Raw genomic sequence first — 15150 nt, forward strand, 5'->3', positions numbered from 1 at the left:
TTGTAAATTTTGGTAAGAAACTTACCCTAAAATTTAAAAATTTATCTTGGCGCATTTTCTTCACTTTGTGCAAAAAATAATTTACTTGCCAAAATTTTTAATTTATGGTGACCTATTTTCTTTTTCCTTTCACTGCACGAGAGGAAAAAAAAAGGTGCGTCGTTTATTCTTTCAATTAATTTTAAAAAAATACATAAACCATATTTGGCATTATTATAGCTTATAACAAATAAGCGAAATTTCAAAACACGCTAATATACAAATTCACGTATATCTTGGGAAATTTTGAATAAGAAACACTAATTTTTTGCAGGTGTACCTAGAAATGATGGCAAAATTTTTAGGCTATAATACAAAAAATATTTTTTGGGAAAATAAAAAAAAAAAAATGCTAAAAAATAGAAATTTTAAACACAGATAAAAAAATAGCAGAGAATTTTATTTATATTAAACTTAAATTTCGAATTGAGAAAGAAGGAGCTATGTGAATTGAATAAAAAAAGATATTAATAAATATATATCAAATTCAATTAACATTGAGAAGCTAACATTTTGAGAGTTAATTTTTTAAAAACTACTCGTGCGATTTTTACAAAACTTTCCACTTTTGCATAATTTGAGTCGTAGACTCGAAATATGGGAAAACATCGGTGTGTTATTTCAGGAAAAAGTCGAATTTTGTGTCAAAATACTGATAGAACAGTGCTATATATCAATCTAATATAAATCCTAAGTCGCGCTTTCGAGACATGGAAAGGGCCCACCAGCGGCCGAGCGGTAAAGTCGGTCTGAACGCTGGTAGTTCGGTCTGAGGTTCGAATCCCGCGAACGGACTGGCTGCATGGGTATTTTCGTGGTTTTCTCCATGTGTAACGTGTATACGAGCCAGTTTCCCTTAGAAAGTCCTCCACGAAGGCATCCCTCCCCTTAGGCAGATAGCCCTCGTGTGCTTTGCTATAATTAAATTCACCAATCACCGAGACATGGAAAATGCAAGTTAAATTTCAGCAATGAATTTTAGCAACAATGTTTATTGAATTTGGTATATATTTATTTATTAATATCCCTTTTTTATTAAACTTATTTGATTCGTCCTTTCACATTTGAAAATTTGGGTTCATTCCAAATAAAAATTCTTCCATTTTTTTCTGATTTATTTTTAAAATTTGTACTTTTAAATAAATTTTATAAATTTTTCGAAGAATTTTTTGAATTATAATCTATGAAATTTTTACCATTATCTAAGCACACCTGCCAGAAAAACTTTTTATTGAAAATTTCTAAAGATTTACGTGAATTTACATATTGGCATATTTGTTATAAGCGATAATAACGCCAAACGTGGTTTACGCACTTTGTTAAAATTAGTTGAATGTATGAACGATGAAATTTTTTCCGCTAGTGTACAACGAAAAAAAGAAAGAAAAATAGGTTGCAAAAATGTTTTAATTTATAAATTAATAATTTAATTTAATTAATAATAAATAATTAATTTATAAATTATTTAAAAATTATTAAATGCATAAATTAAGAAGTTCGCCGAGTGAATTATTCTTGGCGCAAATTGAAAAAATGCGCCAAGATAAATTTTAAAATTTCTTTGTAAATTTCTCACCAAAAATTACAAAATTTAATATGTACGCATAATTTGAGTCATAGAATCGAAATATGGAAGAAAATTGGTATGTTATTTCAGAAAAAGTAAGATTTTGTGCCAAAATACCTACGTTAGAACAATGCTATATATAAATCTAATATGTAGCCTCAGTCTCGCTTTTGTAATATGAACAACTCTAGTTAAATTTCGTCAATAAGCCCAGTAAACCGAGAGATATAAAACTGTCCTCCCCCTTTTTTTTGTGCAGTGTATACATTCGCAGCTCATTCTCTTCCGAAACAGCATTTAATTTAGGAAGAATGTGAAAAAAGTAAATACATAAAAGAAATGCATTGGTTTCATTACTTGAATGTCAAAAGCTGGATATCTGCTCCCGCTGCTTTCCTCCACATGGTTACTCTCTCCTCTGTCGGTTTTTGGTTTGCATTTCTGGTATATGCAGTAAATTATTATACAGCTCCAAATAGCGAAGCTTAATATTACGAACACAATTATAATTCTGAAAGAAAGGTAAGAATTAAAAGACGACGAAAACTGAAAAAAAAAAAAAAGAAAGATGCGTTAAAAGAAATAGCGCGTGCAGAAACTCACCGAGTTGTATGTTAATAGGTTACATCATAAATTATTTGTTTCAAACTGATCACCGCCGAAGCAGTTTTATGCGGCCCGAGAATACATTTCTTGCAAATTAGAGAGGGTGTTTCCTCAGTTTTAGAAAGATTTCGGGGGCCCTTTTAATTAATGTTTAAAACGTAAAGTATAATTTGAATTTTACTAATATTCTCTATTCGTATAAAGCTAATATAAATTTAAAATTTAATTAAGAAATTTTAATTGCAAGGAGGATTTTGATGAGTTAAATGATTACTTGTAAATATTAATTGATTATTTGTAAAAATGTATATTTTATCAATACTGGATTATTTCCTTTACTAATGAAGAGCCAACTCTTTTCAAAAGTCTCAATTATAGCCCGAATTGAGTGAAGATTTTTATCTAATTTTCTTTACCTTTGGCCAGTATTTAGTTAAAGTTTTGATTAAACTTGTAGAACTTCAATTTTTAATATTCCATCAGCGGCCGAGTCGAAGTCGCTGAACACTGGTATTTCGGTACGAGGTTCGAATTCCGCGAACGGGCTGGCTGCATGGGCGTTTTCGCGGTTTTCCCCATGTGTAACGTGTATACGAGCCAGTTTCCCTTAGAAAGTCCTCCACGAAGGCATCCCTCCTCTTAGGCAGATAGCCCTCGAGGCTTTGCCATAATCACACACACACAATTTTAAATAATGCAGTCTAGTAAAAAAAAAAAAAAAAAAAAATCCTACAATAACTCTCTATTATTGTAAGAATTTTTAATTTAAAAAAATTAAAAATTAAAAATTTTCTACTTCAAATTAAAATTTAATTAAAATGACTATTTGAACTTTTAATTTTACTAAAAAAATTTCTGAAAAATTTTTGGAATTTTTTTTTTTAATTTTTTACATTTTTAGTAGTTTGCAACATCTATTTTCACAAAAGTAGCAGTTCACAATTTTTACTTTTTTACACATTTTAACAATGCGTCAAAGTTCACAACATTTTTGCACACAAAACAAACATTTTACATTTTACTTTAAAGTTTACAGCATAGGTTTTTACAATAGCTCTCGCAGGTAGCAGCTTAACACTCTATTTTACCTTGTATTAGCGCCCTCTATTTTTACAGTTAGCAGTAACAAACTACTCAACTTCACCTAGTTTAACAAATACTTGTCCACACTCAGGAATTTAAATATGTAGTTCTAGGTAAGTTAAATTAAAACTTGCTATTTACTACTTTATTATCATATTTTGATGATTGTATATAGTTTATTTTAGGTTTACATGCATAATTCGTGTAGGGGAAGTTTTCAATAGGCAAAAGTTTCTAAATTACTTTGGTTTTCTAAAAATGTTTGGTTTTCTACTCTTAATTGACATTTAATTACTATTTACTTTCTCAAAATTTCTCAGAATTCTTACTAGTTTAAAATTCTTTTTTGTAATTCATAACATTTGGTTTTGAATTTTACTTTTACCCTTGCCTATATGGGTTACGAAACACGAACTGAGTAACTGAAGAGTTAGGTTTGGAGGCAAACTTTCCCTTGATAACTCTACCTCCTGCTTGCTTAACAATTATTCACTTATGCAATTTAATTTGGTCTTAGAAATTCCTTAAAAAAATTTTTTTAGATTAATTTTTGGAATATTATATTTTTTTGGAATATATATATACGTGTACTTAATTTACGTATGCTCTTAGAATTTAAATGATATTGTAAATTAGTTCGCAGCAATAATTAATAATAAATAATTAATTTAATTTAAATTTCTTATTTTTGCAATTTAAATTTCTTAATTAAATTTTAAATTTATATTAGCTTTATACGAATAGAGAATATTTGTTAAATTTTTGTGAAACGTAAAATACATATATGTATATACTTAAATGTTCGATCTGATAGCCATTTTGTCGATTATAAACCTGTATCGTGATTTCATTGATAGAAGGTTTTTTTTTTTAAATAAAATTTCCATTTCCCTTTCAATGCTTTCAAGGGTTCATCATTGTGGTAGGTTTGCGTTTAGAAAGAACTCTTTTCGAGACATAACACAAGAATCCGTAAGAGAAACGTTAGGGGACTTCGCAGGAAATGCAATACCTGTTTCAGCCTTCATTTTTTCAAGGAATGCAGTGGTACTTTTCGAAGTATAACTTGTTGCTTAACGAAATTTAGCTCTTTGAAAGTCACCGGGATGAAGACATGGAATTTGCTCTGTACACATCGGACGTAAAACTTTCTCTTGATAGTATGTCGTGATGATTATAGAATTTTTCCCCACTCTTCTTGCTTTTAATTTCCCTGCATAAGAGAATCCTGCGACAATCATAAATCCCTTCCTGAAACTTTGTTTACATCGGCGGAACGAGGTTTGTACATTTTCTTCTACTCGTTTCTGATTTAAAAAAAATCTGGAAGCTTTCCGATTTTATATTACGTCCAAAAGAGCGTTTATTTAACGTTTTGCGGTTTACCTTTATTTATTAAATATCATGTTCTTCGCACTTAAACCACATAAATTTCATTTCAACAGCAATATCACAAAATATTTAAAAACAGGATATCTTTAGAATTTCCGATACACAGTCTTGCGCGCTAGAGATAAAACGAACGTACAGACGTCAAGAAAAACTCCATTTCGAATCCATTTTACAGTCCGTTTTCGAATAACGAGTCCACCAACGCACGTGCGTACAGACATCATTAAAAAAAAAATACTTCAAATAGATATTTTTGTTGAAATCTGGTAAGCGAAATTTTTCGCGATTACAATACTTCCTTTTTACTTTGTACAAGGAAGTAAAAATGTATGGCAACAATAACCACTTTATCGAGAATTCTAATGGATTCTTATTCGATATAAACATTGTCAACGTCCACACGTTACTTTGTTGCTATTTGTTGAAGTTGAGATATTTAATTTCTTTTTCAAATTCAGTCTGCCAGTTGCTGATGAAACAGCTAAGCAATTTAAAAGCAATAAACGCAGTTTTTTTTATCTTTTTTTACGAATTAGTAATTGCAACCATGAAATGACACTAGCTGGATTTAGTAAAAGCATTACATATATATTTTTTTCTTTTTATAGTAACTATATTAATCGACTTCTCGCTCCAACGGCTAATTATTTGAAAAGTGAAACAGACCCCAAAAGTGACTGGACACAACGTTAGGTTCGGAAATAAGGATAAGAAAAATGTACGGCAACTCTTAACTTTATATCGTGAATTCTAAAGATATGGTATTTTTAAAAAATGTATGATTTTGCTGTCGAATTTTATTTGGGGTAAAAGGCGAAGAATGTAAGATTAAAAAGCAAAAACAAACGCCAAGAAAGCGAACTTCGCCAACTATGGGCATTAGCGCGGAGGCGCCAATGAAAAACTTTGCCAAAAAGAACAGTTGAATTGAGGCGAAGGTAAAAAGAAGTATATGCGTTGTTTCCAGGAGATAATTCTACTCATAATTTAATATGTTGAATGTTATTTATTATACTTTTGTGCGCGTGTATGTAAAACAAAAATATGCTATCGTGAAGCTAGTACCTTCATTGAGTTGAACCTATATTTTACGGATTATTTAGTTTTCTACAACGAGGGACGAAGTTAGCAAAACCGAACATGTGCATTGAAGAACGGTTCTTCAAAATAGAGAATAAGAAGACTAGATACCTGCGATAATCCCAGAGGTGAGAAATTAATTTGTTTCTTATTTCCTGCCCAAACAAGTAATTCGATGGCACCATTTTTTTTAGTTCTGTTTTAGATTCTAAGCATAATATATTGGGTACTTTCGATTTATGTTAATATGAATAAATGTATGAATTGTAAATTATGCCAAAAAATGTGAAAATTGATTTATTTACTAAAATGTTAGTTAATTTGAAATATTGTTAACGTTTGCCATTTTTACTCATTTTAGAATTGTTAATGAGGCACATGTGTTACCGCCGAGAATGTTCGAAACGAAGGTTTTAAATATTGTTAAAGTCAGCTATTTGTATTCATTTAAAGCTTTTGATGAATTACAGATATTAACTGTGAGAATATTTTAGAATGTTGTCTTTTAAAGTACAATATGCGAGTTATATTCGATATGTGTCAGTAACAACTTCTATAAACACAAACGCCGGCTAACTCTAAAAGCGATTAACAGAGCCCAGAAACTGGTAAAAGAAAATATACATCAAAACAGAACATAACCAAAAGGGAACACCTAACATTTAGAATTAACTTTCGGAGTCACGGACATGTAATATTGAAAACCTATCGTCATCGCAGCTGGAAGTTCTTCTCGTCGCCACTAGATGGCGTTCGATAAAATAGTTCTGTTACATCAATACAAATAAACATAAAAATTCTAAACATGAAAATTAATATTTTTAGGCAAATCTAGTTGGGAATATTGCTAAAGCATCATACTTATTAAAATTATTGATGATTTATAGTATCATTGTTAAGAGTATTTTAAATGTGTAAATGAAATATGTTTATGGTGAAATTAAAATATTGTTAATTAGCCATACAAGACCAGCCTTCGTCTGGCTTTTAAATGTAAAATGCCTAAAGGGAACACAAAGCATCAAATTTAAAAGCTGCACACAGAATTTTTCTCTGCAGAACAAATTTATATATATATATATATATATATTATAATAATAATAATACTAATAATTAAATAAATCAATTAAACTTTATTATGTGTAAAAAAATTACAATGAAATAAGTAATATTCCTTAATACAAAATATTAATTATCCTAATAAATAAATTAACCTGCTTCCCGTTTCAAAATCTTAAGAATTCAAATGGTATAAAGAAGTTAAGAACTTTTTTTTCCTAAAAAAATCATGCAAAACTTTTTATATAATTAAAATTATATGTAATTAAAACATGATATAAACAATTAAAATGAAATAAGCAATAAATCTCATATTTTCAAGAGAAAACAGTCAGCAGTCCAGTATCCAAAGCAATGAATGAAAAACTGTTGCCAAACCCCCATTTCTAAAAGAATGAAACTATCATCAGAAAGCAATAACCAATCAAAATTGTGCTTTGTAGATGACATAATTCAAAATATACAAACCTCTTTGCCATTAGCTAATAAACAGAGAAAGAGAGGGAGGGAAAGGAAATTCTTTCTGCTGTGCCTCGCGAGACACATGCGCATCAGATAAGAAGATTGCGATGTGTTTGTTGCGCGTATAATTAATAATATTTTATCTCGTATATTAAACAGTCAGCAGTCCAGTATACAAAGCACTGAATGAAAAACTGCTGCCAAAAACCACATTTCTAAGAGAATTGAACTAGTCAAAACGATGCGATTTCAAAAAAGATAAAATAAAATTTAAAAAAAAAAAAAAAATTCTGATTCGAATTTCGAAAAAATCGCTTCGAGGTGCACTGGCTCTTGTCTAGATGCATCCTATGTACCAAATTTCGTAGCCCTGTGTCTATTAGCTTACGCGCAGCACGAACGAAAAACACACACAGACAGACTCATTCTTTTATTATATATAGAGATGTAAAGGTTTTATGAATATGGCAGTATTGTAATGGATGTAAAAGGCAGTTAATAAGAACAGTTAAAGGTATAAATTTTTAATTCACGTTTTTTATATCTAATTGCGTCATATAACGTGTTGGTAGAAAGATGGGCGCAAAATGCGCTTAGTTAGCGATTGTGATTATAGTTTCGGTTATTGTTAAGAAACTATATTATAAAGCAAGTGTTAAGAATGGCTTTCCTTATAAAAAGTGAAACGGAAGATTAAGAAAGATTAGCTGAGGAATTTGGGAAGAAAATACTTCCGGCATATAAAGCAGTAGATTTAAAGAAGATCATTATGGATCGCAAGGAGTACGAAGAGAATTTTTGCATGGAATTATTAAATGCATTTGCAAACGAAATAATCGAAAGAGATGAAGCAAGGAACACGGAATTCGAACATGAAGAAGCAGAAAGGAAATTATGGATAGAAATAGCTAATAAGAGTAGAGAGGGCAGTTTCGGACAATTAGATGAGAACATGAGGTCGCGTTACGAACTATCGAAAGTTAATGCAAAAATTCGATCCGAAAGAAGGAGACATAAGCCTTTATTTAGTTTTATTTGAAAGGTAGGCCAGTAGAGCTTACGTAAAAAGAAAACGACTGGGTTTTAAATCTGTTAGGCTTGTTGCCCTATAAAACATCAAAACGCGAACCTCTGAGAAGACTACAAGCACATAAAAGATTTAAGATTATCTTAACTTGAAAAATTTAAGTCCTGGAAAATTTCGTCAAATATTTTTTCATCATCAGAAATCGCATGATAAAGCATGGCAGGAGTTTTCGTTTGAAATAACCAGTTGCTCGGAAGAATGGTTTAAAAGTTGCGACGACCTTAATAAAGCTTCGGGACAGGCTCTCCATGAGTTCAATCAAAGTGTGGCAGATCCAGCAAGGGCCAAATCAGCAACGTCATTCATTTTCGAAAAGACTGTATCTGTACAGGGTGAATCTGAACAAGAGGGCAAAACTTCAGGGGATATTCCTCACGGAATATATGGTCTTAAAACTCAAACGGCGAACCGCTAGGTGGCATTGTAAATAAATAGTACAAAAAGGGTCCGTCCTCAGATCCAACGGCATTTTCTACCGTGGATTGTCTGGTTATACGAACCACGAAATTTCCAGTGCAATGGATACTTCGAGGTGGTCCCATAGTTTGGCCACCAAGATCACCGGATCTTTTGTGTTTGGACTTTTTCTGTGGGACCATATGAAAAGCCTAATCTACCGAGTGCCCCATTGAAGCCGGTGTGGATCTAGTCACCAGGATCGCCATTGTTGCCGGCGATATTCGGCAGATGTCTGTACCCATGCCATTACTTTATCCTCCCTAATGTACTCTGGCCTATTTAATATATTTAATTTTGATTCAGATTTAGTATTATTGTGATGTCATTAACCAGTAATAGGCCTATTTGTCTTATCGTGATGCCCTTAACTTATAACACGCCCTCTGTGTTCTGTGCTCATTTTCCTGTAACTTGCTTTATCTTGTAATCTTTACCTCTTATTGTTAAATTTATACAATCCTTGATATATTATTAATGTACTTAATTGTATCTCTCTATGCCCTTGTTTGGCCATGTAAATATTTCTTTTATAAATCTGACGCCTGGGCGACGGGGTGTGGGTCCCCTATGGGCCTTTGGTTCGTTGAACTGCCCTGGGTGGATCCGGCGTTGGGCTTGGTCTCTCTGTGCGCGGCTCTCATGTGGCCTCTTTGGCTGCTCTAGATCTTGGGGGGCGCGGTGCTGAACTGATTCACCCTATGGTAAAGGTAAGTGCTCGCGTCTTCCGTCAATGGAATGGAATGGTATCTTCGCAGATGTGCGTCAATCCCTATCCCGCAGGTGTGAAGTCTGCATTGTAGCTGCCGGAAGCTCTTTTGAGTAATTTCTGTGAATGTGTTCATTAATTCTTCTGGAATCATTAATAGCGTCATGAATATCACCCTCTCCCAGGGCTTTAGCCAGTATAGCCGCCCTTTCATTCCCGGTAACACCAATATGTGCCTTGACCCAATGAAAATATATATATAAAGAAGTCTATTGCTTGGTTCCCGATTTGCCAAGCCTTGTAGACTGTATTTATCCACTGGAACCACCATTGTGTAGGGGACATGAGTTTATTATTTGTGCCGTAGATTTCTGTACGCGTGGGCAGAGGTCGTACCATTAAGGACTTTATGAGCAAAAGTAACTTGCCATGTTCTCATGAAAGTTTATATACCCAAACAAGATTCAGGTCATGCGACATGCGACGGAGGACGTGGGCAAGACCCCTTTACCATATGGTTGATTGGTGTAGCGCCACGTCCACCAGTGTCTGTAGTCGAACTTGAGGGCCACACGAGGGTCTCGCACGGGGCGCCGAAACACAGCGCCCGGTGTATTCCGAGGATGGTCCCACTGACCAAAAACGCCCTCCGGGAATAATCTCCCATCCTCTTGTCCGTGCCTCTGTATTTGTTGTTGTATATATAGAAAATTATATGGCCTAACAAGGGTCATCACTGCATTTGCAAGTTGGGAAAGTCTAAGGCAGTATTGATAATGGCATTATTACATGTTGTTGACAAACTATTGCTGCGTACCAATGGCATACATTATACATTGTACATACATTATATATACATTACACATACATTAATCCTCATTACATAGTATTACATTATTACATTCATTCGTATCCTTATTGGGACCCAAATTACTTAATTTGAATTACTCAGTTAGAGAGTATTGAGGTGCATTATTGCATATCGTTCTTACAAGATTCAGGTCACGGTAGATTCCCGGCTTACCTAAAGAGATTTAAAATTCAATAAAACGCAAACTGTTTATTGTGCGGAAAGCTGGGAAATAGCATGCTCTATGTGGAAGAATGTAAATTAAGAAAAGACCTTAGGAATAGCAAGGTGGACTTTAAAGACCTGGTTTATATTGGAAATGAAGCAAAAAACATAACAAAAGTGTGTGTGTGTATTATTGAGGATACGGCAAAGCACACTAGGGCTATCTGCCTAAGGGGAGGGATGCCTTTCGTGGAGGACTTTCTAAGGGAAACTGGCTCGTATACACGTTACACATGGGGAAAACCACGAAAACGCCCATGCAGCCAGCCCGTTCGCGGGATTCGAACCTCCGACCGAACTACCAGTGTTCAGCGATTTTACCGCTCGGCCGCTGGTGGGCTCATAACAAAAGAGATCATGGAAAGAATTAATAAAAACCTGGTCGCAACTGGAATAGATCAATAACAAAAGAACACCCAATATGGCTGCTGCTAGAGACTTATTTTATTCATGTTGTGTTTTCCTATATGTTCTTCCTTCGTGGCCGGTCTAAAAAAGCCATAGGGCAAGCTTGGGCTTGTCATAAGGGTGGACCGCGCCGTACCTACATACCCAAACAGGATTTCCCAAAATTATCTGCACTGACCAAGGGACTATTTTTACCTCGTAGCTAACGAAGGCATTTTTAGGTGTTCGGGATTAGCTCCCAGAATTTCTGCCCCCGCTGTACCCAAAAGCATGGGTGCTGTAGAGCGATGGAATAGAACATTGAAAGAAATGTTGAATAAGATTCACGACCATTACCGTCATTAGGATTTGCATTTTCTACTTTTGCTGCTCGCGTACCGTGAAGTTCCTCACAGCACCACTGATATTTCTCCATACCAAATGGTATACGTTCGTCTTCCAAAAGACCGTTGAGAGATGCACCAGTCACGGCTGAATGAAGGAAATGTACCAATGAATCCTATTTAGACGATTTGCTGCAAATAATCTACAAAGTGCTCATGCTACAGCGTATAATAACGTGAATACAAATCAAAGCGATTACGCACGCAGACGTAATCTGAGATCACGCTAGGATCATTCGAAGTAGAAGATCTTGGTTCCATCATCATCACATACGTTACCAAATACCTGGCAAGGTCCTTCCATCGTCGTAGAGCTCACGCGACCATATTCCGCTCTAGTTTGATTGGAAAATGGAAGTATCAGGGAGTTCCATTTAAATTAGTTATATCCATATGTGTCTAGAGGTCAACAGATGCAGTGAAATCGATACAGTGATGCAATTATACATTGTAGAGGCTTGTAGATACACTAGGTTATTTCGAAGCAGCGACACGAAAAATTATCAATGCCCTCGCACCACGTGCCTCTCGAATACGCGCCGAGTGTGCTGACCACTACACCACGAAGCCATACTGGAAACGCAAGCTAGAAATACCTTATGTACTCCCCCTTTTATAGGACGACTGGGGATTAGGAGGATGCAGTCGCCAAATCATGGTGGTGGAGAATCATCATACACCACCTTTTCTAGTTCGGGCGCCACTGTAGAGACATTAGGTTATTCCGAAGCAGGAGACATGAAAAATGAGCAATGCCCTCGCCGGGACTGGAACCATGGACCTCTCGAATACGTGCCGAGTGTGCTGAACACTACACCACGAAGGCATGCTAAGAGGGCGAAAGAAATGCCTTACAGGCTAAGTAGGAGACATGAAAATGAGCAATGCATCACCGGGACTCGAACTTGGACCTCTACCGTTACACTGCGAAATATGCTGGAAAGAGGGAGAAAATACCTTTTATATTTTTCTTTTAAAGGGCCACTGGGGTAAAGGGACCCAATTACCAAATCCTGGTGGTGACAAATTATTGTCCACCAGCTGTTTTAGTTGCGACGCCACTGGCTCTTCACGCATTTTTTAGACGATGTACATTGTATTCACAAAACTAAATTACATTAAATTCTTGTGTTTTAAATGTACTATTTGACATCCCTTATTTTGAACTATCTTTCGACACCGCAATTTCCAGGATAATAATGCCTTTTGAAGTGGCAGAAGAGCTATTCTATCCCATTCCTCCCGAACAGCTTTCCAGAGTCCTGTTAGGGTTTTGGGACAACGTTTGGATAATGCAGTTTTTAAAAGTCCGATAGCACAAAGATCCATAGGTGACACATCGGGAGATTTAGTAGGGATATCAGTGAAGGGTATGGCCTTGATACCGGTTTTTGTTCCATTTCTTTTAGGAAATTTACAGTGGATTTTGATGTGTGACTGCTAGCTTTGTCCTTATGGAGTCTCACAGATGGATGGCACTGTGGGTAAAGCGATGGTATTTCATTCAGAAAAATTGGCGATAAAATATGTTCCTGATAGTATTTGGAGTTAATCTTGACATATTTTTGCACTCTCTTTATTTTTAACTTGCCATTATAAGAAAAACCAGCAACTATCATGAATCCCTTAGAAAAACTTTCTTTCGATTCTTTGAACCATGTACTTAATTTTTTTTCTCCCCTTTTATGATAATAAATGGCTCTTTTTTAGTTACAATCATTTAAATACACCCATGCTTCATCTATTGTGACAATTGTTTTCCATTTTTCTCTGGATAAGTGTTTCTCATATAGAATTCTGCAGCGTGTCCTGCGCTGAGCGATATGCTTTGGAAGAAGACGATGCACATTGCGTTTTTTCGCTTTCTTAAGATTTAAATCGACGTTTAGCATTTTGTTTACAGTGGACACCGAGCATTTCAATGATTTTGCAACTGTCCTTTGACTAGGGGGATTTTCTTTTAACATTAAACAACGTACCTTTGCAATAGTCGTTGAAGATGTCCGTTTTTTCCTTGGATACTTGTTTGGAATTTTTGTCCCCCTTGAGGCTCCAATTTGACGTTTTTTTTACTTTCTTGTTGATGATATTACCTATCGACGCTTTAGATATCACGAAACCATGACTCTCACATCGTTTTTGGATAACGGAGTATGCATATTTCTCTTCGGAAAGCGTAAATGTAGCTTTCGAACCACTCTGCTTTGTTAAATTCGCCATTTTGAATAAAAACAAAACTTTCAAGCCACAGACGATAATTTTGACTTTTAAAAACATAGTACAATTGCAATTACTTCTTTTGCAGCAAACGATTTTTTATTACCGCTTACCAAAATCGTCTAAACTATCTGCGAACAGCGTCTGTAAATTCATCAGGGTTTTTTTGATGCAGCAGACAGTAAAAATGTGCGGTGCCCTAGGGGACCTCTCGAATACGCGCCGAATGTACTACCATGTAATTAATATTAATAAACGGAACAAAAAGACGTTTTGTGAATGTAATAACTGATTAGAAATCAATTGAAGATGCACTGTGGATAATTCTGGCGGAACCAAAATTAAAATTGTGATTAAGATTCGAATTATGATCAACTATCAAAAGTTTGTATAGTTCGTCTTTTATGGACATAAGTTTCACGTTCATTGACGCAAAACTTTGACCCTATTTTAGATTGACCGATATATCTCGAAACACACCGCCAAGATGCGCAACTATATTATAAATTTCACAAGAAATGAAGTCGGAAATGGAATCTTTAAGTACCGAACAAAATTTCTCTGATAGGCAAGAAAATGACCTACAAGTTAAACTTTTGGATAATCTATGCAGTTTTATAAAGGATTTTCGACGGATGAGATGAAATGACGACAAGTTTATGGATGTTATTTCTAGCGCCAAAATATCTTCATTGTTGGCAAGACGAAAGTTTCTTATAGGCTTTATCAGTGATAATGGAAAAACAAATCTTATGTCAATGACAAATGGTTTAATTGCGGAAAATATGTTTTAAACTTTCTTTAAAGTTCGTAGTTATTTTCTGGAAGACTAAATGGGGCGTAAGGTCATTTGACTGTCTACACAGAGCCAAGCTTTGAATGATGCTTAAATTTCGTATAAATTGCAAATATCACGAGAATAAATCAAAAAGGTCTGGTTAGTAATAGTGAAAATGCTACATTGGAATCGTGTAGCATTTTCTTTATTACTTATAAAAATTTTCTAAGGCAGAACTCCGATTTCATTTTCTTTGTATTTCGCAATATCTATGTTTTGAGTATCGTATTTCAATTTATTTTCAGCATTCAGAAGAAACAGTTCAAGGCACCGATAAGCGTGAATCGGTTACAGTTATCAGCTTTTCCGAGATAGTGCTCAAATAACTTAACAAAACACTTTTCGTAACGACAGCCGTAACGCAACTCATAATGGCTTTTCAATCTTACGAAACTGAAAACTAAATTGACGGATGGGCTGATCTAATCGGTGAAGCCGATTTGTACCGGTGTGCCAGCATCATCACGAAAGATAGCCATTAGGACTGGCACCCTTATGAATTTCAATTTATACCATGAAGAATGCAACTTGCCGGGAGGCATGTTGATAACAGTTGCATTGGCCATGTGAAGATCTAAGTGAATAGTCGTCGACTTCAATAAAGGTGCCAGTACCCTTAGGAATCTCACTTTATAACGTGCAGAATGCAACTATTAATCAACTTGCCGGGAGGCTCATGTGAAGATCCA

At 34.8% G+C, this 15150-nt stretch overlaps 1 protein-coding gene across 1 annotated transcript in view; it reads right to left on the reverse strand.

Moving 5' to 3' along the window:
- The window catches only part of LOC118184401 (uncharacterized), a 42896-nt gene that overhangs the window by 23352 nt on the left and 4394 nt on the right, over nucleotides 1-15150 (reverse strand). The window contains exon 2 of the mRNA XM_085824673.1: nucleotides 1964-2117. Coding sequence (XP_085680799.1) covers nucleotides 1964-2117 — 154 coding nt within the window. The remainder of the gene's footprint in view (nucleotides 1-1963; nucleotides 2118-15150) is intronic.

This window comes from Stegodyphus dumicola, chromosome 10, assembly GCF_044657685.1.
Source record: "Stegodyphus dumicola isolate Sdum_Otavi_A_Nest chromosome 10, ASM4465768v1".
Classification (NCBI taxonomy): Eukaryota; Metazoa; Arthropoda; class Arachnida; order Araneae; family Eresidae; genus Stegodyphus; species Stegodyphus dumicola.